Source organism: Scomber japonicus, chromosome 6 (genome assembly GCF_027409825.1).
Source record: "Scomber japonicus isolate fScoJap1 chromosome 6, fScoJap1.pri, whole genome shotgun sequence".
In the NCBI taxonomy this organism is placed as follows: Eukaryota; Metazoa; Chordata; class Actinopteri; order Scombriformes; family Scombridae; genus Scomber; species Scomber japonicus.
This window is the reverse complement of record NC_070583.1, coordinates 31753101-31776581: the sequence shown is the minus strand read 5'-3', so window position 1 is coordinate 31776581 and position 23481 is coordinate 31753101. Positions and strand designations below refer to the sequence as shown.

Genomic DNA, 23481 nt, shown 5'->3' with positions numbered 1-23481 from the left:
TACCATATTTCACAGTGTCCTTGGGCAAGACACTGAATCCCAAATTGCTTTCAATAGCCAGACCTTCGTGTTGGAACTAACTTGCCACTAGTGAGTGAGTGACCCTGTGTGAATGAGAGGCAAATTGGATAAAAGCACAATATAAATGCAGACATTTACCATAGTTGTGTGCCTCTCTGTGCGTATCTCTTAAATTGGGTTTGATAAGCACTATGAATGAGTGTACTTCAACATGAAAAGGCTCTATTGACCTGCACTTATACACCTGCTGTGTCCTCGTCCTCTTAGTCCTCTAATACAGACACACAATCAATTAACATTTAGACCAAACACTCCCCTTAAAAACTTTTTTTCCCTCTTGGGCTTTTGCACTTTTGTCTGTACTTTTGTCCTTCTCCATCCTTTCCTTCGTAAACACTTTGCCAGAGCTCTGTTATTTACTTCATCAGTACCTCTTTCCCAACCCCCCCACTCCTTCCGATCTCTCGTTAGCTCTCTCTGCTGATACGTGGTTGTCAATGCCTCTGTTGCCCGACACGTTCTCACTCATTGCTCTCTGTTCCTCACCCCCATCTCCCCTTCATGTCTCTACTCTGAAATACTCATCCCATCCCCTAATCTTCCTCTTGATTTTCCTCACTGATTTTTTTTTTTTTTTTGAATCCATCCTTCTCACTCTTTTTTCAAATTCGTCTGTTCCACCACCCACCCCTTATCTGTCCAACACACACACACACACACACACACACACACACCGCATGCACCTCCTGTCTGTCGATGAGTCCCCAAGGTTTTCTTGTGGTCGGCTCTGTGTGTAGTCTGGCCAAGTGTTCCTCTCTGCTGTGAAAAAACATCACATTTGTGCCCACAGGGAAGGCCAGCATCTTTGGAGAAGAGAACAAAAGTATTGACAAACTCTTAAATCATGACAAGCTTTGGTAATTAGCACTTTTATAACAAGGTGCATATGCAAAAACAAAGGTGATGAGGCCTTGACAAGTTAACTTTCATGACCTTGTTTTTTTTGTGTTGTACACCATCAAGCCTGCATTATTTCTTCGCTTCTCTTCCTGCAAAGCTATTTCAAACTTTATATACTGTATTTGGAATTGAAACGGGAATTAAATAGATAACTTTCATTTTTATGCAGTTCAGGAGAGCAGTCTGGTGGTGCAGGCGTTGAGACTTAACACCATGTCCAAGCTGACGTTTGCTGATAGCTCCCGGTTTGATGCTTTGGTCCGAGATGTCTTCTCTGGGGTGAATTTCACTGATGTGGAGGACCAGATCCTAATGCAAGCACTGGAACAAGTCTATAAAGAGGCACGACTTGAGCTTATATCCAGCCAGGTGAGTTTATGAATACATGTAATTATAAGTATACACATATTAGTGAGCTAGTGTTAAATGTGAGCTGGTTTTCAAATAGTATTTTGGATCATTCTATATATCTGCAAAACATCTTTAATATTAGTACTGAGACAAAATATGGACAGTTGGATGGCTTGTTAGATAGATGGCTGTTTTTTTTCCATCTGTGTGTAGCTGAAAAAGGCATTGGAGCTGAATGAACAGCTGAGACAGCGGATGGGTGTAGTGATCGTTGGACCGAGTGGAGCAGGGAAGTCAACACTCTGGAGGATGCTTAGGGCTGCTCTCAACAAGACAGGCAAAGTAGTAAGTAAAGGATACACCTATATTTTCTACCCCTGTAAATCACAGATACTTACTTAGCACCTTTTTCACCTAACTTTGCTCATGACTTTATGCTGATTATGTGTTTTTTGTAGGTGAAGCAGTACACCATGAATCCCAAAGCTATGCCCAGACAACAGCTTCTGGGACATATAGACATGGACACCAGAGAATGGGCTGATGGCGTCCTCACACACAGTGCCAGGCATGTGGTTCGAGAACCGCAGGGTAAGAAAGAGACTAGATGTCAGTTGCATAGTTGCTAATGAGTGCAAATAGTTCACTTGTGGTCTTACTTAGCCAGATGTTTGACAGCTGGGATGAAGTCTGGTCCACAGTATTATCAAAAATGTCCAAGATTGAGCTCTGTATTTATGCATTAAGGGTAATGTGTGTATATATGTATGGTTTTGTTTTCTAGAGGTGAGCTCCTGGATTGTGTGCGATGGCGACATTGACCCAGAGTGGATTGAAAGTCTGAACTCTGTGCTCGATGATAATCGGCTGTTAACCATGCCTAGTGGCGAACGCATCCAGTTCGGACCCAATGTTAACTTCCTGTTTGAGACTCATGATCTTAGCTGTGCCTCACCAGCCACCATATCTCGCATGGGCATGATCTTTCTCAGGTAAGACCGCCTATATTTGAAAGTTGTTAGTATTTTTTTTTTTTAGTGGTGTAATCTATTTTCTCTACTAGCTTGTCTCACTGTTTTCTAATTTTTTCCCCAACGGTCTTTAGCGATGAGGACATTGATGTGGGTGCATTGATCAAGTCATGGTTGAGCTGTCAGCCAGAGGAGTGTCGAAGTAACTTAGAAAACTGGCTAGGAGACTACTTCCACCAAGGCCTGAACTGGGTCATCAAACAGGTACATTTTGCCTGATCCTCCTTCTCTGTACTGCCTCAAAGTTTGTCAAACTGTTCCAGGTGCTGAATTTTAAAAAGCCTTTGAACACAGTCTGTAGCCTGGATGTGTAAACGGCACTGACATGCTGTTGCATAAACGAAACAACATGTAGCAAGTTTTTCTGTGCATGTTAACACCTGGCCATTTAAGTGAATAAAATATATATCCAGTTCAGTTAGATAACACTCACTAAACTGAATCTTTTTCTCTCCTGTCATCAGAATGACTTTGTGGTGGAGACAAGTCTGGTGGGTACAGTGTTCAATGGTTTGTCTCACCTCAACGCTGTGACAGAGAGAGGTCAATTTATTGTCAGCCTTCTTAGAGGTTTAGGAGGGAACCTCAACCTTAAAACAAGACAGGAGTTTGCCAAGGAGGTAAGGACATCTGCATTTTTTTTAATGGGCAAAGGGTGACTGTATCTTCAAGTAGATGACTGCTGAGTGGATTTTGCTCTTAAGGCCCATTTATGCTCAACGTTAAATACGGATCCGGATACAGACGGAGCCTTCTGTCCGTGCTCTGCGTTCATTTCGTCCGTATTTCTGCACGTTTCCATAAAGCTTACGGATACGGACCAAAACGGAGCAGTACCACTGGAAACCATGGGGGGGGGGGCAGTGTTGCTGTCACTACTCGATACGGAGCTCTAGTGAGACACGAAGAAGAAATAACACTGGAGGAACTTTTTGAGGAAAGGTTTTGCGAGTTGGTTAGAAACTTTAAACATATCGTTTTTGTCTTTTATGCAAGAGGAACATTATCAATATCTCCTCCACAGTCGCCATGTTTGTTTTTGAGTTTGTTGTTGTCGTAAACTTTTGACTCAGTGCTGTCCCCTGGTGGATGTATTGGTGTATCCATGGCAACGTAAAGGACGCATGGAAGTATGTGAGCAGTGACGGTAACATCGTTTGAAACGGACGTTGAGCATAAATGGGCTCTTACAGCATATTATAAAGGATATTAAGCACTACATTGTTTTATGTAAAGCACATTGAGTTGCCATTGTGTATGAAATATGCTATATAAATAAAACTGCCTTGTCTTGCCTTACATTGTTTTCAATTACATTATTAATGACCGAAACAAATAGTTACTGCATATAACCAACTCTTATAGCTTGCCAGAAATTTTTCTCATACATATTTCTGTGTTTTGGTGTGTTTACAGGCATTTGTTATTTAGATTTACTATTTGAATGTTATTTGTGTCTCTGGCTGAAAGGATTTTGTATTGCAGTAAGACCTCTCAACTGTAACTGATTAAAAAAAATGGAGAACTTCCTATAATATCACATACCAGCCCTGGTCTTAATATGTGTTTGTACCTCTGTGTGTTTCTATAGTTGCTGAGCTGGGCCAGGGAAACCCCACCAGACAGCAAAAAACCACTAGATACCTACTACAACCCTGACAGCGGTCATCTGGCAGCTTATACATTTCAACGTCCTGACAGTCTCACACTGGAGCAACTCTCTCATGCAAACACACTACCTGTTATTGAGACTCCAGACATGCAGAGGGGTCTGCACTGCTTCTCGCCATGGCTCACCACTCAGCACAGGCAGCCCTTCATGGTGGTAGGACCAGAGGGCTGCGGGAAGGGGTAATTAACACACTTCGAAATACATTATGGACATTTGCATTATCATAAACAGAGGAGGCACACACTTACAATATTATGCATGTGGAGACACAGTGTGCATACTGCTGTAGAAAAACAGTTACGTCATGGATGGTGGAAGAATTTGCATTATGGATTGTGTGCAGAGTCACTCAAAATGACTCACAATCAACACTGATATCAACATTTCTTTCATGCAAGACTTGACCTTTAATGTAAAGGCACAGACAAGTCACAATGAAGATCACATCTGTGTGCATCTGTGTGTGTGTGTGTTGTATGTGCTCAGGCTTTTGTATGTGTACACAGAGAGTAGCTGCCACAAATGTAATTTACTTTTCATCCCAGTGGAATTGAAGAACCGAGGGTCACTCAGTTTGCCTTTTACACTCCAGTTGACTTTCATTCACTTACTCTTTCTCTTGTTCTCTTGTCTTGCCTCAATTCGTCTGAAAGGTCACTGTGCCAATGAGGCACTGGGTTTGTCAGCGTATTCTTCTGATAAAAGAACATCTCATTACTTTACAGAGGCATATATACAAGAATGAACATACACGCACTTGCAAGCACACCATTTACTTTCCAATTATTTTCTTTCCGTTTGCGCCCTGACAAAATGTCTCCCTTTGCCTTTGGGTCTGTTCTGATAAACATTGCTCTCTAAATCCCAAGAGGCCCTCTTGTTAAATACAGCACGATTGCACATATATTCCTTCCTTTCCTATTCCTTCCTCATCCTTTCTTGCTGTCCTCACACCATCCTAAACATGTGTGAAACTGAGCCTTGCAGTTGCAGCATTTAGGGTTAAAAGAATAGTTAAAGGTATTAGACCTGTGAGATCCTTTCTCACCATCACCTCCAACAAAGTGTTAAAAAAAAATTTTGTTTTGTTTTCCACCTAGCATGCTCCTGAGTTACGCCTTCTCTCGGCTGCGCTCCACACAAGTCGCCGTGGTTCACTGCAGTGCCCAGACTTCATCTCGCCATGTCCTCCAGAAGCTCAGCCAGACCTGCCTGTTGCTCAGCTCTAACACTGGCCGAGTCTTCAGACCCAAGGACTGTGAGAACCTGGTCCTCTACCTAAAAGACATCAACCTTCCCAAACCTGACAAATGGGGGACCAGCAACCTCACTGCCTTCTTGCAACAGGTAGAAAGGATACGTAAACAAAAAGTCAGACTATTGAAAACAGAAATGGGCACAATTAACCTAATAATACATAAGAAAGCTAAGATGCAAGTTTTCAGACATTGTGGATAAATACAGACAGTGCTTTTTTTAATTTGCTTTGTTTTTTGTTTCTTTTGCTATTATTGCTCTTTATTTATTTATTATTTTATTATTTGCTAACGAATTACCTCCTGCCTTAGTATTTACTTTATTTAATTGTCCTACTGATCTTGTCTGGAGTCATTTTCTGTGTCTATTTTCTACTTATTTATTTAATTTGTATTTATTTATTAATGTTTTAATAATTATTTGATGTTTTGGCTATATTGATGCAGTTATCATAGCTGTAATAGCTGTACATGAAGGAGCACAATGGTACATGTTAACCAGAAAGGGATCAGTGTTGGTGGTGATGACTGGGGAGGGGTTTGACTGTTGGGGGGGGGGGGGGGGGGGGGGGGGGGGGTGGTATTGTTAAGAAAGCTAAGATCTCATTTAACAGCAAATTAATTAGGTCTGTATTGAAATTGTGTTATCATATTTCTTCTTCCTTCCCAATTCTGTCTCTCTTGCTCTCTTACCCTCCTCTAGGTGTTGACATATAAAGGATTCTATGATGAAAATCTGGAGTGGGTGAGTCTTGAGAACATCCAGGTGGTGGCCTCCATGTCAACAGGAAGTGCTGTCGGGAGCCATTCACTCACCTCCCGCTTCTCATCTATAGTTCGCATCTGCACCATAGAGTAAGTTTAAACTGCTTATAACCAAACAGACTGTAGCTCCACATATGTTTTTATACATGCTCCCTTAATTCTGTTTCCCAACATCACCTCTCACCTCTCCCTGTGTTTCATTATATCACTGTTGGTCTTCCTCTGACTGCCACTCTAATCCTCTCTCTCTTTTTTCACCCCTGTATCCGTCTGTTTCTCTGCTTCTTTGCCTCTGCCTTTAGCTATCCAGACAGGGAGCAGCTGCAGACTATCTACTCAGCATACCTGCAGCCAGTTCTCCAGCATAGTCTAGGCAGCCAGGCAGCATGGGCCAGCACGAGGAAAACACACCAGCTGGCTGGTTCTCTGGTGCAGCTCTATGAACAGGTATTGAATCTGACAGGGTGTTCATTTATATTCATATCTGAATGCGTAGCAGCGTAGTTATTGGAAACATAAACATGTAATTGAAGACTCCAACTTGAATTTAAGTGATTCAACACTGGGTCCATGGTTGTTCTTCAGTGAAGGAAAATATTTGCTGACTGCTGACAAGTCCTTTTTAAGTCTTTCTTTTGGTTGAGTGTCTAGCAGTGTTGAAATGAAAATAGTTTCAGCATCTTACTTTGTATTACGGCTAATTAATGTCAGAAAGATTAATTATGTGACATTTTCAAGTAATAACTGGATACTCTTGATCACTCATGTAATGTGTTGTGAAAAACCAGAGTTGAATGCTGCATGTGAATTGTTTTTATATTTTGTATCACATGTACAAACACAGGTTATCAGTACATTGAGACACATTTGGCCACAACTATGAACGCTGTACAACATGTTCTTTAATAGGTGGATTATTTTTGTCTAGTTTGATACCATTTATGCTGATGAGGTGAAATTATTTTTTAAATTACAATTCATGAATGCCAATTATTTTTTATCCTATAGCAGAGGTGTCAAACTCATTTTCATTCAAGGGCCACATACAGTCCAATTTGATCTCATGTGAGCCGGATCATTAAAAAGATGAAAGAAAGGAGGAAGGAAGGAAGGAAGGAAGGAAGGAAGGAAAAAGGAAAGACAGGGAGGAAGGAAGGAAGGAAGGAAAGAAAAAAGAAACACAGGGAGGAAGGAAGGACAGAAGGAAGAAAGGAAGTGAGAAAGGGTGGGAGGAAGAAAAAAAGGAAGGAAGGAAAATAAGACAGGAAGGAAGGAAGGACGGAAGGAACGAGGAAGGAAGGAAAGAAGGAAGGAAAGAAGGAAAAATGAAAGCAAAGGAGGAAGGAAGGACAGAAAGAAGGGAGAAAGGAAGGAAAAGTAGACAGGAAGGAAAGATGGAAGGAAAGAAGGAACAAAGGAAGGAAAGAAGGAAAAATGGAGTAAGGAAGGGAGGAAAAAAAGACAGGAAGGAAAGTGGGCCGGTTTTGGACCCCTTGTCGGGCCGGTTCTGGCCCACGGGCCGCATGTTTGACACCCCTGTCCTATAGGTATGTACATAATCATCTAACTCCATGTGTTTATTTCTTCTCAGGTGAAAACCAAGTTCACAGTAGATGACCACAGCCACTACCTTTTTACCCCATGTGTCCTCACAGAATGGGTCCTCAGCCTGCTGCGATATGACCTCACTGCAGGTAACTGAACACGCAGGCAAATGTACATGTTTGAGATTGATGCAATAATGCACCCACTAAACCACCACTAAACAAATACAAGAGGAATGTGAATAATAAAATAAAGATATAACTTTTTTTGTAATGTGGGAAGCATCATGAATCAGACCCATGGCCCACACGAGGCTATGACCCACATTTTCAGAGGCACTGCTTTATGCAAACAAAAACAGAAAGTTGAATTTAATGACCCGCTGGTTTTCTACTAATTCCTTAGAGTTCTCACGTAGAATAATTTTGCCGCCGAGGAACATAAAGCATTAATAACTCTGTCAGTTTTGATGCCAGAATCAAAAAGACAGCACCAGATGACTTAGTTTCTTGTCAGTATTCTTTTTGCTCAGAGCTGCTGTTTTCAACTCCTCACCATTTTCTTCACTCAATCTCTCTCTCCCTCTCTCTCGCTTCTCTTCTCTTTTCCCTGACTTCCTCTCTGTCACTCGTCTGTCTCCCCTTCTTTCATCATCCTCTCCCTTTGCTGTCCTTTCATCTCTCCCTTTGTCACTCTTTCTCTCCTTCTGCAATGTGTTCCTGCTGTGATAGTGAGTCCAATCATTTATTTTAATTAAACATGTCAGCGGACAAACTTCTCTTTTTCTGTGCTCATCATTTTTTAACTTACTCTTACTTCTTCCTTCCTCTTCTCCTCCTTGCTGCTTACCTTCTTTTTTGGTATGTAAACACATCCTCTCTTCCTCTTTATCTCATGACTGTGTGTGACATATGTGTACATGTGGTGAGTTTAAGTGTGTATGTGTTTTGTAATTAATGTATTTACATAGCTAGAGCAGATTAAATAACTCTAGTATTAGAAATGTAATTTAAAACACTTGTTATAAAATCCCCTCCAAGTATATTTAAATATATATGTAACAATCTGCTTGGAATAATAATTTGTGCCTGATATGGTTTAGCTGCAAAAAAATGGGATTACTTTAAACATTTTCAATGACATGTGCCCCATTAAAAATTCAGAATCTATGAATATGCAAATATTGGTAATTTCAAAGGTTTAATGGCAGGATATAAAATGTGTGTAAAAGTTTCCACATCGCACTCATGTAAGCTTCATACTGGACTAGAATAGGCTTTCCACCAAGTTGTGATGTCATACTTCAGCATATTAAACTGAGATTTAAGGTGAGGTAAGAAAAACTTTCCTCCTTCAGCAGATGAACATGAACACAGCTTTTCTAGCCTTAAACCGTGCACATACATCATTCTGCACAGTGAAGGTCAAACAGCTAAGTAAAGGAATAAGCAAGTCACCACCGACATTGATTTTGGACGGCAAAATCGTTTGAAAGCCATTGGCTGGGATAATGTTTAGCATGAGGACTTGACAATTTGGAGTGTTTACTTTTCCTTTGTGGCCTTTAAAATTGAATATGCCAGGACAGCCCTGCAGTGTGAGCTGTGTCTCTGTTTGACTTTCTTCTTCAGCTCTTTCAATATAATGTGACAGACACTGTTAAAGCCACTGGCCTATGAAACCAAGATTCTGACTTTTCTGTCTAGCGCTATCTTTTTAGCCGGCAGCACTTTGCTAATTCTTGGGGGAAAGTAGCAAATTTAGTCTTGCCTTGGGGAGGTGCTCATGTCATTCCTGATCCCACCGAAAAAGAGCCCTTTGACTCAGTTTGAGTGTTAATCCTGTCCCTGTGTCTGTGTCTGTGTCTGTCTCTGTCCTTTTTTAAAAGTTAAACAAATATGGACGGACTACAAAAGTACTGATTTTTTTTAAATGTCCTTTTATAAATGAATTTGTCAAGTAACCGCCTCAGTTTCAAGTTAGTCTTTGGGTTAAATATGCTGATCAGACACAAACTGTAAAACCAAATCTATGAAATGTAATCTCATTTGCATATATAAGTACGTGTATGTCAAGTAATATTTCACTGAATTGAATCCAAGTGTGCGTGTGTATCTTGTTTTATTTGTGTAGCACAATCTAATGTGACAGACAGCGTGTTGGAGGTGGTAGCATATGAGGCCAGGAGGCTGTTCAGAGACCGGCTCGTTTCCTCCAAAGACCTTCACACCTTTGATAACATCCTCTCCTCCATCATACGAGGGGACTGGACTTCTGATGCTCTTGACAACATGACTGGTATGAGACAGCTTTACTCTCACACTGACATACATCTTCATTTAATGATACAATGCATTATTTACAACACACACATTTTCAGGCTGAGAAGGAATCATAAGCTGTGACACAAAGCAGCAAAGATTTCATAACAGATTGACTGCTTGATACAATTCTGTCAACATTTTCACATTGCCTCTCATTACTGAACGAGAGCAATATTTGATTGCATGTTGAAGAGGTAAGGTGCATGACAACTCCAGTGCTATATTTGTCTGCCTTCAGTGAGAGATAAATAAGTCATACACGGATCAAGAGTCACAGCGGAATGATTAATGTAGTCTACAACACTATACAGGGGCGCCCCAAAAGACTCTAAGATGAATGACAGTAAAAGAGGACAGATCCTGCTGTCATTACATAACTATATGAACAATACTAGTTAATGATCTGTATAGCAGCACTAGAAATACTTCCTAGAAAATGCCAGGAAAATTCTGGCAAGAGCAAGCCGTAGCCATGTGCAAACAAACTAATATTGGCAGCCACTTTTCAGAAAACATAGAAAGAAAGCTGGCTTAACTATAAAGAGGTGTAACGATCAAGAGCAGGTCCTGGCAGCCTCGTAAATACAATAATATATCTATAACCGTCCTTGAAAGTGCTAAACAAAGACATTCAGTGCTGGCAGCTGGAGTAAAGAGATAGGCAGTATCATACTAAAAAAACAGCCCACCAAAAGTTGAAACAAAACATTATTGGAGGAGCGTATATAACACCGGCACACAGGGACTAAGTTAAAAACTGGAATATCCCAGAATGTGGCATCTGCCAATGATAGCAGACACAAAGCAGTGCCTCGTAAGTGTGATAGCTTTTTTTCTTGAACATCCCTGTGACCTGCAGATGCCTCTCCACTCAGCTTTATACATTGGCTGCTGAATATAAACACAAGCAGTATGCATTTATATCTAAGCAATGACAGCACATCAGTTAAAGGGTGGGACTTTGTAACTTCCTCCAAACTGTGGTCAAAGATGCAAAACATCTGCTTGCTTATAAACACTATCTGGGCCTGTTCCAGAAATCAGGTATAATGAACTCTACTAACCTTGATATGGAAAACGGAGTAAAGCACATGCATGGTGAATTAAAGAAAAAAAAAGGCATCATCTATGGAGCTCCAATATTACCATTTACTATTTAAATAAAGTCAGAGCAACTGTGTATTATGGATTACATCTAAAACAGATATTTATTCAGTCAAAGATGCAGCTCATATGCAAAACATCTGGTTGCTTATCAACACTATCTGGGCCTGTTCCAGAAAAGAAAGAAGGTATAATGAACTCCAAATCTAAACCCACATGCATGGTGAATTAAAGAAAAAAAAAGCCATCATCTATGGATCTCCAATATCTACCATTTACTATTTCAACTGGTAAATAAAGACAGAGCAACTGTGTATTATGGATTACATCTAAAACAGATATTTATTCAGTTGTAATCTGATGCAGACACAACACAGGTAGCAGGAATACAAATATATAGATCAAACAAGTAAGACATTTCACTTAGAGATGATAAGATTTTAATCTCATAGTCTGAGTCCATAATTGAGTATAATGTTTAGATAGCTATTTTAATATAACTCTATCACATATTGTAAATTTAAACATTGTTAATAATATATGCAGCCTTTAAACCACATTTAGTCCAGTTTATCAGCTGCACAACAATCATGCTTAGTTGTCAATATTCATCCCATTGATCAGTGTCTTATGTGTGTAAAGCTTTGTTGTGTTGAAAAGGTGACAGTTATCTTAACATTGTTCACAGGGTCATGGTTGTATAAAAAAAAAAAAGTGCTTCGATATGTGCGTTTAATTGACTGGATCAGTAAGGAAATGAATCAATGTATCCAACAGCTCCTTCAGACTCACCAGAAGGGTTGAAGAGGTTTACTGATGAAAAACCTGCCAGCTGGTACCACAGTAACCGACCCAGAGTTAAAGTGATCTCTGTTTCTGGAACTAAAAAGAACCTAAAGTTTACTCGACTCATAGTTTACATGCGCTTTGGACCCTTGGGTTATTAGTTTTGGGATTTGAAAACACATCAAAATGCCAAAGTTTGAATATGAAGACACAATCTGAGAATGTTATGCATGTACGAACTCACATTTCTATCTCCATCTCACATGCACGTCACTAGTACTGGGTCATCTAGTTCATAACTCCCTCTGCAGGGAGCGTTACTAACAGTCTGTGATATTTCCCCTGTGTTCAGATGGTTTCTATGTGACATGGGGAGCATCTGAGGGCTCTGTCATGGCTCCAGGCCAACCTCTGCCTCCTCATGGTAAACAGCTGGGACGCCTGCATTCTGCTGACCTGAAACAAGTTATACAGAAGGTACATAGTGTGGAACATGGTGCCTGGTGTGTTGGATTATGAACACAATACAGTTTTTAGGTACTCATGTTTTACTTTCATGATACTTAATTCTTTTTGCTCCACTACATTTAGGAAGGAAACACTTTTTATATATCAGAATAATGATTTGACAGATATTTTATGGATTGGGTTTATTTTTTATTATAGATTAAACTATCTAATTATGTATAATGTAGTTAAGCTACAACATTAAAATGGCCTTACATAATATAATAATAACACTCTGAATAGGCTGTTTTGTAAAATAAGAACATACATTTGATATTTAATCATATATTGCTGATTAAACTTTTAAATGCAGGACTTTTACTTCAATTACTTAAGTTTTTTTTTTTTTTTTGTACTTTCTTTTTATTATTTTTCTTTAGCAGTGTGTTTCTTTTGTTTTTGTATTTGGTTTCATTGCATTTGTCTATTTGTGACGATGATTGTTTGTGTTGCACCTCCTCACCTGTATGTGTGTGTTCCTCCCTATTTCCTCTCCAGGGAATAGTCCTGTACAGTCGCGATAACAGGGAGCTGGATCTTCTCCTGTTTTGGGAAATGTGTGACTTTGTGTCCAGGGTGGATCGGGTCCTGAGCCGACCAGGTGGCTCTCTGCTTCTGGCAGGCCGGAGTGGAGTGGGTCGGCACACAGTCACATGCCTGGTGTCACACATGCATGGATACACACTGTTCACGCCGAAGATCTCCCGCGGTTACGGTCTTAAGCATTTCAACAATGATTTGAAGATGGTGAGAGTGGGTTGCACAAAGATAAAATTACATTGTACTAGACATGTATTTGTCATAGCCATTTTGGATAGGTGAATTGCACCTACAATGAAGTGGAAATGCACATATACTGTAGTTTTGTGTGTATGTGTATTAAATATATGTGTATATGTACTGTATGTGTAGGTAATGCAGCTGGCAGGAATAGAAGGACAGCAAGTTGTTCTGCTGCTGGAAGACTATCAGTTTGTCCACCCAGCTTTCTTGGAGATGGTCAACAGCCTGCTTTCCTCAGGTGTGTATTGTGTGTTTGTGTGACAGAGCCAAGCTAACTGTTCCCACCTGCTTCCAGTTTTTATGGTTAACGTCTGCTAGCTCCAGCTTCATGGAATCTTGTGTCAGATTTGTGATTTGTGTCAGAATGATCAAGCAGAACTTTTTAAACACAAAACAAAAATAATAATCTGAGACAGAATAAAAATCATCCAAGCAAAAAACAAAAAGTCATCAAAAATGAAACTTATAACTTGCAAACAAATTATCTGTGTAATCATGTAAACTATTTGTCTCTTTTTCTGTCTCACTGACGGCTTTGCGGTTGCTCTCCCAGCTCTCTTCTGACACAAATCTCTTGCGTGGGCGGGTCCTTTAAGGCTGCGCCTCCATTGGCTAATGACTTTTTGAGTGATTCCATACAGCTTGATATTGAATGCACAGATGTGAGAGTGGTATTGATCTTCTCATCTAAATCTCAGCAAGAAATGGAGTGATTGTATAATAACTCCTAACATGTCAAACTGCTGTATTACTTTAAGTCTGATATGAATGCATGAATGAATGCAATCAGTAGAGGGTCTCATACATGTGATGTCTTTATACTGTATGTCTGCACTGAATCTTTAAAGTCTTAGACATGATCTTAGGTTGGAGATTTAATGCTTTCTGTGTCTCAGGTGACGTTCCTGGTCTGTACACCCCAGAGGAACTGGAACCTCTCCTCTCCTCCCTCAAAGATGGTGCTTCCCAGGATGGATTCACTGGCCCACTCTACAACTACTTTTCTTACAGTCAGTATACCTCTGAACAGCAACTTCATCTCTTTAAGTCTGTTTGTATGTTATTCATTCTTCTAGTCTGTGCCCACTATGTGATACATGTAGTATTTCTGCTCTGATCTTCTCAATGTAAAACTCTAATAGATGTGTCATTCGTCCCCTCTGATTGTTCTATCTTTCTTCTGCTGTGATTGTATCTGACTCACTACCTCTGCTTCCTTGCTGTGCAGTGGTGCGTGCACTGTAGAAATGGTGCAGTGTCACTGAGGTTGAGGTTGCTGCCGGAGAATCAGATCAATAGCTCTATTATTGTCAAAGTAAACCCACTAAAGAGCGCCCGCCTCACCTCCACTATCAAGAGGGGACAAATAAAATGACACAGAAACTACTAGTGCTTGTCCTCACATCGTCCCTTACTTTGTCTGTTTTCACCTCATTTGCATTCTCAGACTTAATGCAGTGATGATTAAACATTCCTGCTCCTCTTTTTGTATCACATCCCACGTAGGAATCCAGCAGAACCTCCACATTGTTCTGATCATGGATTGCTCCAACTCCAACTTCACCATCAACTGTGAGAGCAACCCAGCTTTTTACCGCAAGTGTTCTGTCCAGTGGATGGAAGGATGGTCTGAAAGCAGCATGAAGAAGGTTAGAGGAGAACAAGAATGATTTTTTTGAGAAAGAGCTTTTTGAAAGAAGTCCACACCAGTATTTAAGATCAATAAACCCGACTAAAAGTGTTGAGTATTGAGATTTACACTTACTGCAGCCTCAGTAGCTTCAGATCCAATATTGACTTAAGGTTATCACCACAGAGCATAAAAGACAAATTTGCTTAACTGTGGTACCTGGGATTTTAATTAAAACATGAAGTATTATTTTGAAAAAGCATTCAAGACAAAAAAAAAAAGGGTTTTAATACATGCATAAATGTTTTTTGTCTAAATGTCACATCTGTTGTGAATAAACTGGCATTTTTTGACAGATTCCTGAGATGTTGCTTGCAAAGACAGAAGAAGAAGAAGGAGAGAAGAATGAAGGAGAAAAGGCCACTAAGGGGAAAAGCTCATGTAGGTGCACTTATGCACAAACAACAAATGTATATTATTTAGAGAATGACCCATTTTCATCTAGGTACCACTTGGCTTTGGTGTGTGTGTGTGTGTGTGTGTGTGTGTGTGTGTGTGTGTATTATATACTGTATATAATTGTAATGCTTTTGGATATATTTTGATTTTGGACATTTAATTTAATTTCACATTGCCTTCCAGTTATCACAGTTATAAGTGGAGTAGTATCACTTAAAAAAACTGGAAATTGCTTTTTTTGACAGAGTGCATTTGAATCAGTATATAAAGTAATTTATGTATATAAAGGTAAATGTTTCTACCACTAGCAGAAATGTATGTTGACCATATGTTTTGCACCTTTAAAAGGTAATTATGTATTTCTACTCCATTATTTCATTGGGAGGAAACACAGAGGCTTATTACACATTATTTCTAGCTGACTGTGTTTGGTTGTTTTTTATGTTAAAATTCTTCTTCAACCTCTGCTCCCAGCAGGGTCTGGTCAGGGAGACCTGTGCCGCTTGTTTCTGATGGTCCATGAGTCATGTAGAGAACATGGTGCAACTCCCAGCCAGTACATGGCCTTTCTGCATGTCTATACTGCAATATTTAGCCGGAAGCAGAGCCAGCTCACAACGAGACAACAGCATCTGCAGGTACAATGTCAAATGTACTCTCAAGCATGCATAGAGACTTCACATTGACTACTTGTTATCTATAAGTGTGGAAAAGTACAGAAAACTTGGTATGTAATATTACATTTCTGTTTTATAGCTGTTTTATATAGCAGCCATATTCATATCTCTCATATCTTGTGTTTGCAGGCAGGTGTTTCTAAACTGAACGAAGCAAAGGCATTGGTTGATGAGTTGAAGAGGCGGGCTGCAGAGCAGAGTGCACTGCTGAAGACTAAACAACAGGAGGCAGATTCTGCCCTCCAAGAAATCACAACCTCCATGCAGGTGTGTGTGTGTGTGTGTGTGTGTGTGTGTGTGTATTTGTGAATGCTGGTGTGTCTGTGGGCGACTTTGACACTCAGTGGTAGACAGGATAGAGGTCCTGCAGGGTTTCATGTCTTCTCAAAATTTAATCTATCCTCTTCTCAACTCTCACTTGCCTGCTTGCCTGCTGCCTGCTCATCTCTTGTCTTCTCTTCTGTTGTCTTCTCTTCTCTTTGCCTCTTTCTATCTTCTTGCCTCTCCTCATCTGCATTGTATTACAGCAACGTTCTTTGGATTTCCCTCGGCTGTGTCTCCCCTGCTGTGAAGACAATATTTATTAGTTTGTGTGCGAACGTGCATTTGTTTGCATCGTGACTCCAGTGTTTTTTATCTCCTGATATTCATGTTTCCAGTTCCTCCTGCTGCCTCTGTGGAGGATGGATGGATGGATAGTTGTATGGAGGGGAAAAAAGGAGCCTGAACACTGTTTATTAGTTATGATATCTGTCTGTCTCTCTGTGGGGAATGTGCTTTTTTGAGTGAGGTGTAAGGAGGCCAAGAGAAGAAACAAGAAACAAGTAAAAGAAAAACTGTCAGAGGAGTCAGTTTGCAGAGTGATAATTAACGACTGGACTCATTCCTTTGGGCTGCAGCAGCCATATCTCCTGTAGAGATGGAGACAGTTGGAAGGGAGGGAAGAGTTGGACAAACAGACAAAGTTTGGAAACAAACTATGAGGAGGAAGAGTGATAGAGGAAGAATTCAGAGAAGAGAGTAGTGGAGGAGTAGAGAAAATTAAATTTGGAGAGGAAATAAAGTAAATATGTTGGAATAGGAAGGGGTCAAGGCTTGTCAAGGGGAGAATTGGAGGGATGGGCAGACAGTCAATGAAAAGATGAGGTTTGGATGAGGGTGAGATTGGAAAAGATGGATAGATTCTAGTTGAGAAAATGACCCTGCCAAAAATGAATGTCTTACCCTGACTGTTCCCAAAACACATCTTTCATCTTTAAACCGAGGATGTCAACAGCTGTGTGCCTAAACTAGGAGAAAACTAAGAATTTATGTAATGAAAAAGAGAATTATTAAAATTTTAACAAGTTATTTGGATGGGTTTAAGTTGCAATATCTCTATATCAGGGGTCAAGTTTTCTTATTGTGAAAAGCAATTTGAAGAGACTATACTGTTTGTAATATTATTCTGCTTCAGAATTTGAAAAAATAAATATATATGAAGGCCATATTTTTATATTTACATGATATTTTGTTTATCCAGAATGCCAGTGACCAGAAGACAGAGATGGAAAAGATAAAAGGGAAGATGGCTCATGAAGTGTCCAAGATTGAAGAGAGAAAGGCCAAAATCGAGGATGAGCTAAAGGAAGTACAGGTAAGTTGTCTGATTGAGTTGTGTAGTCAGTTTTTATATTGTGACTAAGTTTCTTCTACTTCTAAGGGTTAGAGTTACCTTTTGTATCTTTCACTCTTCCTACCATTGCTGCCCTTTTTAGCCTTTGGTAGATGAAGCAAAGCGTGCAGTGGGAAACATCAAGCCTGAAGCTCTGTCTGAGATCCGCTCCCTCCGCATGCCCCCTGATGTCATCAGAGATATCCTGGAGGGGGTACTGAGACTGATGGGCATCTTTGACACCTCCTGGGTCAGCATGAAGAGGTGAGAGGACAACGAAAATCGAGGAGAATGTGAAAAAAGGATAGACAGAGAGAAAGGCGAAAAAAGAAGGATGGATAGATAGATGTTAGAGAAAAGTTACACCATTGGGAGTAATTAAACTGATGAGAATCTTCAACACCTCTCGGGTTACGAAAAAGAGGTGATGGGAGGTGTCAAAGAATCGATTGATATAGAGGGAAGGGAAGAGGAAAGAGGGCTGAGAAGGAAAGGAGAGAGGAAGGGAAGGAGGAATGTTCTCATGGATCATAGGAAAAAGAGGCAGCGGTATATTTAACATATTTAGCATCATAAATGTGTGTGTGTGTGTGTGTGTGTGTGTGTGTGTGTGTGTGTGTGTGTGTGTGTGGTGTCATGTATTCGGGGGTGCATGGTGTATCATTTCTGGTTTCTGTGTTGATTCAAATTAGCTTTTGGTACAAGTCACTCATCTGACCGTCGGCACCTTTAGAGGGAATCAGACAGATAAAAAACATTCTGCCGCGCTAATGATTCATATTAATTGAGTGAGCCAACTCCACTCTGAACTCTTCTAGTAACAAAGAGAGTGTGTGTGTGTGTGTGTGTGTGTGTGTGTGTGTGTGTGTGTGTGTGTGTGTGTGTGTGTGTGTGTGTGTGTGTGTGTGTGTGTGTGTGTGTGTGTGTGTGTGTGTGTGTGTGTGTGTGTGTGTGTGTGTGTGTGTGTGTGCGCGCGTGTATATGAGAGGCCGAGCGAAAGAGATGGAATCGCAGAGATGGATTTGTCAAGTATGAGTAACGAAGAAAATGAGTTGCAACCATTTCCGCTTAATTAGAGGTGAAAAAATGTTATGTTTCATAATGTCAGGCTTGAATTAACATCAACTTCCTCATTTTCAGGATGAAAAGTCACTTTATTTTATTTGTCTCTCTGATAATCTGTCTCTATCACACTTTCACACATCATCTTTCATGTTTGTCTCTCTTTCTTCATTCCCTTATTTGACCCATTTCCCATCCCATCTCTCTCTCTTTCTCTCTCTCTTCCTCTCTGTCTGTCTGTCTCTCTCTCTGTCTCTCCCCCCTTCTCTCTCCCCCCTCTCTCTTTCTCTATCTTTCTCCATCTTTCTCTCTCTCTCTCTCTCTCTCTCTCTCTCTCTCTCTGTCTCTCTCTCTCTCTCTCTCTCTCTCTCTCTCTCTCTCTCTATCTCTCTCTCTGTCTCTCTCTCTCTCTCTCTCCCTCTGCTTTTTATTCCTTTCCCTCTCCTCTCTGCAGCTTCCTGGCGAAACGTGGTGTGAGGGAGGACATAGTTACATTTGAAGCCAGGAACATCACCCCTGAGATTCGCCAGAGTGTGGAAGAGCTGCTCAACAGGAACAAGGCCTCCTTTGACCCCAAGGTTAGCTAGACGTGGTAGCAGAATTAGAATTAGATATATAGTTGTTGGATGTTATTAACCCTGTTGACTTTTTTTTTGTTGGCTGAAGATTGTATTTCAGCCACTATTGTAAGAATTGTGTTGTAATGTTGTTGTTGTTGTTATGTTGTTATCAGAATGCCAAACGTGCGAGTGCAGCAGCTGCTCCTCTGGCTGCCTGGGTCAAAGCCAATGTCCAATACTCCCACGTACAACAGAGGATCGAGCCACTGGAGAGAGAACAGGCTGGACTACTGGAGTAGGCACACACAGACACACACACACATCCCACTCCAGAAAACACTATGAAAAGATTTTAATTTTAATATAAAGAATATATAATTGTAGAAATTGTAGTTATTTTCCATGATTCCATGCTTCTAAGTAAACATGAATTTGTGTTCTTGGTCTTGATAATGAAATACTTTCCTGTGTTTTTGTGTCTGTGTGTTCAGAAACCTGAGGAAAACTGAGAGTAGGAAGAATAAGCTTGAGGACCAGCTCAATTCTGTTGGAGCCAAAGTCAACGAGTTGAAAGAGAAGTACGGCTCCATCTTTCCATCAACTTATTTGAATCCTTCCATACCTCTGATTGAATATTTCACCTGTAAATGTTTTTTTAATGGTTGTTACGATGTCATAAGTTTCTTTTTGTAGACCATAATCCTAATTCTTTAACCTCACAGTGATAATCATCCCATTTATCCCATCCCATCTCATTTATGACTTGCCCTGACTTCAAGTTGACTGAAATAGAAGGATAAAAAATAAACTTGTTTTATTTACTGTGTGGCTGAACCAGCAAAATTTAGTCTGTGGTGAAAAGCAAGTAGGCTGTAAATTCTGTGACTTGGATTGCAAGCTTAAGCCGCTGGAGCTGACTCAGCTAGTAGTCTAACAATAACATTACCAAGAAGTAGAAAGAAAGATTTGTTGTTATCCTCTGCTGGCAGTGCCTTTTACACACTGCCAGCCATGCAGAGTCCCTCCTACTCTGCTGCTTTCACTCTTCCATCATGCATAAACAAGGGTATAAATAATCAGTAATGCCAAAAAGGGCAGGTTACTCCCCCACTCTTTTAAAATTGGCTAGACACAAGTCTCACTATATATAAAGCCAAAGTTCAACAAAGGTGAACTTAACACTGCTGCTCTTTCCACCATAATCTTCAACCTTGGCTCCCTCCATCAGTCTGTCCTGCCATGTATCTTTCCATCCATCCCTGTCGATATGAATATCCAATAACAGACTGGAACTGAAAGATGTCTTACATGCACTGGGCTTTCACAATTTTTCAAGTATTTCTTAAAACAACAGTCATGTGCCCATTTGATGATGGAACAATGTTTTTCTTGCTGTAATCACTTATCCTGTTCATAGTTTAGAAGCACTTAAACTGTAAGGGATGGGAGACAAAATCCACAGTGCTTGTTTTGAGAAAAAAATATATTTTAAAGTTAATCTGAAGATGATATCAAGCTTAGTTAGTCAAATACAGTACATATCCTCCACAGTTACAGTGTTTTAAGTGTAAATTCCCTCTTTCTGTCTCGATGGACAGTGTTTTCATCTTCAGCTGCAGTGGAAGGATTGTAACAAAAAGAGGGAATTTGAGACTAAAAACACTATAACATTGAAATAGTGATTTGATTTGACTCATTTGGATTGCTGAAGCTCCATATGAGTAAACTTTTTATTTATTTATTTTTTTACAGAAGGAAGGCTTTGAATTTTGGCCTACATCACTTATATTGAAAGTACATTATGGCAGAGATAAATGGCCAGTATGACCAGAAGGAACAATGCTATAAAAACCTGTTAATGTTCATTTAGACACCTGACTCTTGTTTTAAGCCCATTTTGAAAAATGATGAACCCGTCCTTTAAAAAAGTATCAATATTTCAGTTTTAAATAATTCATGTCCAATAAGCCCAGATCAAACAAATTTAGCTTTCTCCTTACTGACCCCTCGTACTCTTTGTTCAGGTTCCAGTGTTACACTGCAGAGGCAGCTAAGTTGGAGGCTGAGGTTACAAAAGCTCAGGACACAATCACTGCGGCCCAGCAGCTCATATCACAACTGGACGGAGAACACACACGGTGGAATGCACAGGTAGGTTGATGTATGGGTGCGTCGATTTGCATATTAATGTGGGAGGTTATAAACATTTACTATGAAAAAGGATCATTTACCATGCAAGAGCAACAGGAGGTGTGGTATGTGTGTGTGTGTGTGTGTGTGTGTGTGTGGGACAAGGGGATGGATCCTGGCCGTCTTGGGTCCCTTCTGGCTGTTTTTACTCCTCTCCACAGCATCTGTCTGCACCTTAATTAAAACACTCAATCTCTTCTTGACACACACACTTGCACATACACCCTCACACTCACAGCCTCCCTTAAGGCTCGCACCGAATATCCAGTTTACTCTCTACTCACGTATTTTCATATACTCACACATACACACTTCATCTCCAACTCTTAGGCAAACTGTGCAGCAGCTTTGGTTAGCTATATGTTAATACCTCTAAGCTTTTTAAGTGTTTCAGGGGGGAAGGAAGAAAGTCATATACACAGGTACACAACTACAGGATAGGAGGTACAGAAATAGACATATTTTGAGTTGAAGTATAATCGGTATAACAGGATATTTGACATTATTAATACAGTGGTCAATATGAGCATGTAATACAAGTTAGAAGTAGCATGCAATACTTCACTTTCATTTTCCTCCATCTTTCTCATTTTTCTCAATTTTTCTCTCTCTGTCTCTCTTTCTATCAGATGTCTGAAATAAAGAATGAGTTGGATACACTCCCTTTGAGAGCCATGCTTGCTGCAGCCTTCATCACCTATCTGTCTGCAGCTACTGAAGATCGTAGGAAACACTGTCTGGAGACGTGGATGGCTCAGTCTGGACTGCAGAGTAAATACACTATCAATGCTAACACGCTAGCAACAGCATATGCTAGCTCTCTGTCTAAGCAGCCCTCACAACTGCCATCTTGGGGCATTTATTTTTAATTTACTTTGTCAAATTAACCTGATTTTGGTTCTTAAGTCTCCATGTCCACTGACTGGCTTATCCACAACTATCAGGATTACTTTTCTACCCAACTTAAAGTATGATATACGTTTTTCAGTCATCGATAACTGCAGCATCTGTCATTTGATTAGAATTACCAACAGTCTTCTCATTGAGCAAATATAACAAGCATCAAGTATACATGTGTTTGTTTTGCATTTGTTCCTATCAGAGTTCGACTTGCGGTTGTTCCTGTGCTCGGAGAGTGAACAGTTGATCTGGAAGAGTCAAGGTCTGCCGTCTGATGATCTGTCCATGGAGAACGCGCTAGTCATATTACAGGTTAGAGGTCCATTTTCCTGTCTGTCAATTGTTGTTGATCTCGCCACTTTTACCGTCATTGCAAATATATTTTTTATTGACATGACAGTCGGACTTGTGTTAAAGCAATTCAGTCACAAATAATAGATATGGGCTACATATTATATTTCCTCTTTCTTTGTCCTTTATTACTGTTTCTCCGTCTACCTGGTTCTGTTGCTCGTTATTTGAGAAAAAAAAAACTCCATTTGATGTCAGTTTACAATGTTACACTGTTAATGTCACTTTTTGAACAGCATCACAGTACGGTATAAATACAGCGATTGCTCTTGTTGTCATTCATCTGTCCTCCATTTGTCTATATTGTGTTTTTGTGTTGTTTTTACCATTCCTGCCTCCAGATCAATGCACTCAAATTACGGGTAAGAAGTTGTTCCATCACTCATCCTTGTAGTCTACACTTTATTTAGTCTAGCTGCTGTCTCTTTCACTTCCTGTGTGTGTGCTTCTTTATATGTTTGTAGTAATTGTCATATACACTCAAATTACTTTGAAACTCAGTATTTTGAAATTCAAAGAATATTTGACACATAGTGTGAATTCAACCATCCACACGTAGCTGGTTTTGTTGCTTTTTGGATGTTTGTCTCTTACTTTTTGTTTGGACAACTGACTCACATCATTCAATCAACTTCCTGAGTAAGTATCTACAAAGAAAGGATAAGTCAATTGCAACAGAATTACTAAAATATAGTTTTCGGTAATAATTAGTTTACTTTGATCAGTACGCAGAGTAAGACATGTCTGAGGGGAATTAACAGTCAAACAAACAGGTTAGAGAAGGGGCAAGAGACCATGAAATAGAAAAAGCACAGGATGAAAGGTGACTTCATTCCTTTGCCTGTCATAGGAGTGACGCTGGTCGATAAGCATGAAAGCAGCGAGACAGAACT

General features: G+C 40.0%; 1 protein-coding gene across 1 annotated transcript in view; it reads left to right on the top strand.

Moving 5' to 3' along the window:
• LOC128360904 (cytoplasmic dynein 2 heavy chain 1) overlaps positions 1–23481 on the top strand; it is a 155150-nt gene that overhangs the window by 28451 nt on the left and 103218 nt on the right. Inside the window, exons 40-67 of the mRNA XM_053321458.1 lie at positions 1151–1350; positions 1546–1677; positions 1791–1923; positions 2117–2324; positions 2438–2567; positions 2828–2983; positions 3955–4214; positions 5136–5382; positions 5995–6146; positions 6359–6503; positions 7648–7750; positions 9735–9899; positions 12168–12292; positions 12821–13069; positions 13235–13343; positions 14002–14115; positions 14612–14754; positions 15092–15176; positions 15669–15832; positions 16001–16138; positions 17394–17507; positions 17629–17789; positions 19042–19165; positions 19321–19442; positions 19639–19725; positions 21172–21298; positions 21967–22108; positions 22440–22549. Of these exons, the coding sequence (XP_053177433.1) occupies positions 1151–1350; positions 1546–1677; positions 1791–1923; positions 2117–2324; positions 2438–2567; positions 2828–2983; positions 3955–4214; positions 5136–5382; positions 5995–6146; positions 6359–6503; positions 7648–7750; positions 9735–9899; positions 12168–12292; positions 12821–13069; positions 13235–13343; positions 14002–14115; positions 14612–14754; positions 15092–15176; positions 15669–15832; positions 16001–16138; positions 17394–17507; positions 17629–17789; positions 19042–19165; positions 19321–19442; positions 19639–19725; positions 21172–21298; positions 21967–22108; positions 22440–22549 (4145 nt within the window). The remainder of the gene's footprint in view (positions 1–1150; positions 1351–1545; positions 1678–1790; positions 1924–2116; positions 2325–2437; positions 2568–2827; positions 2984–3954; positions 4215–5135; positions 5383–5994; positions 6147–6358; positions 6504–7647; positions 7751–9734; positions 9900–12167; positions 12293–12820; positions 13070–13234; positions 13344–14001; positions 14116–14611; positions 14755–15091; positions 15177–15668; positions 15833–16000; positions 16139–17393; positions 17508–17628; positions 17790–19041; positions 19166–19320; positions 19443–19638; positions 19726–21171; positions 21299–21966; positions 22109–22439; positions 22550–23481) is intronic.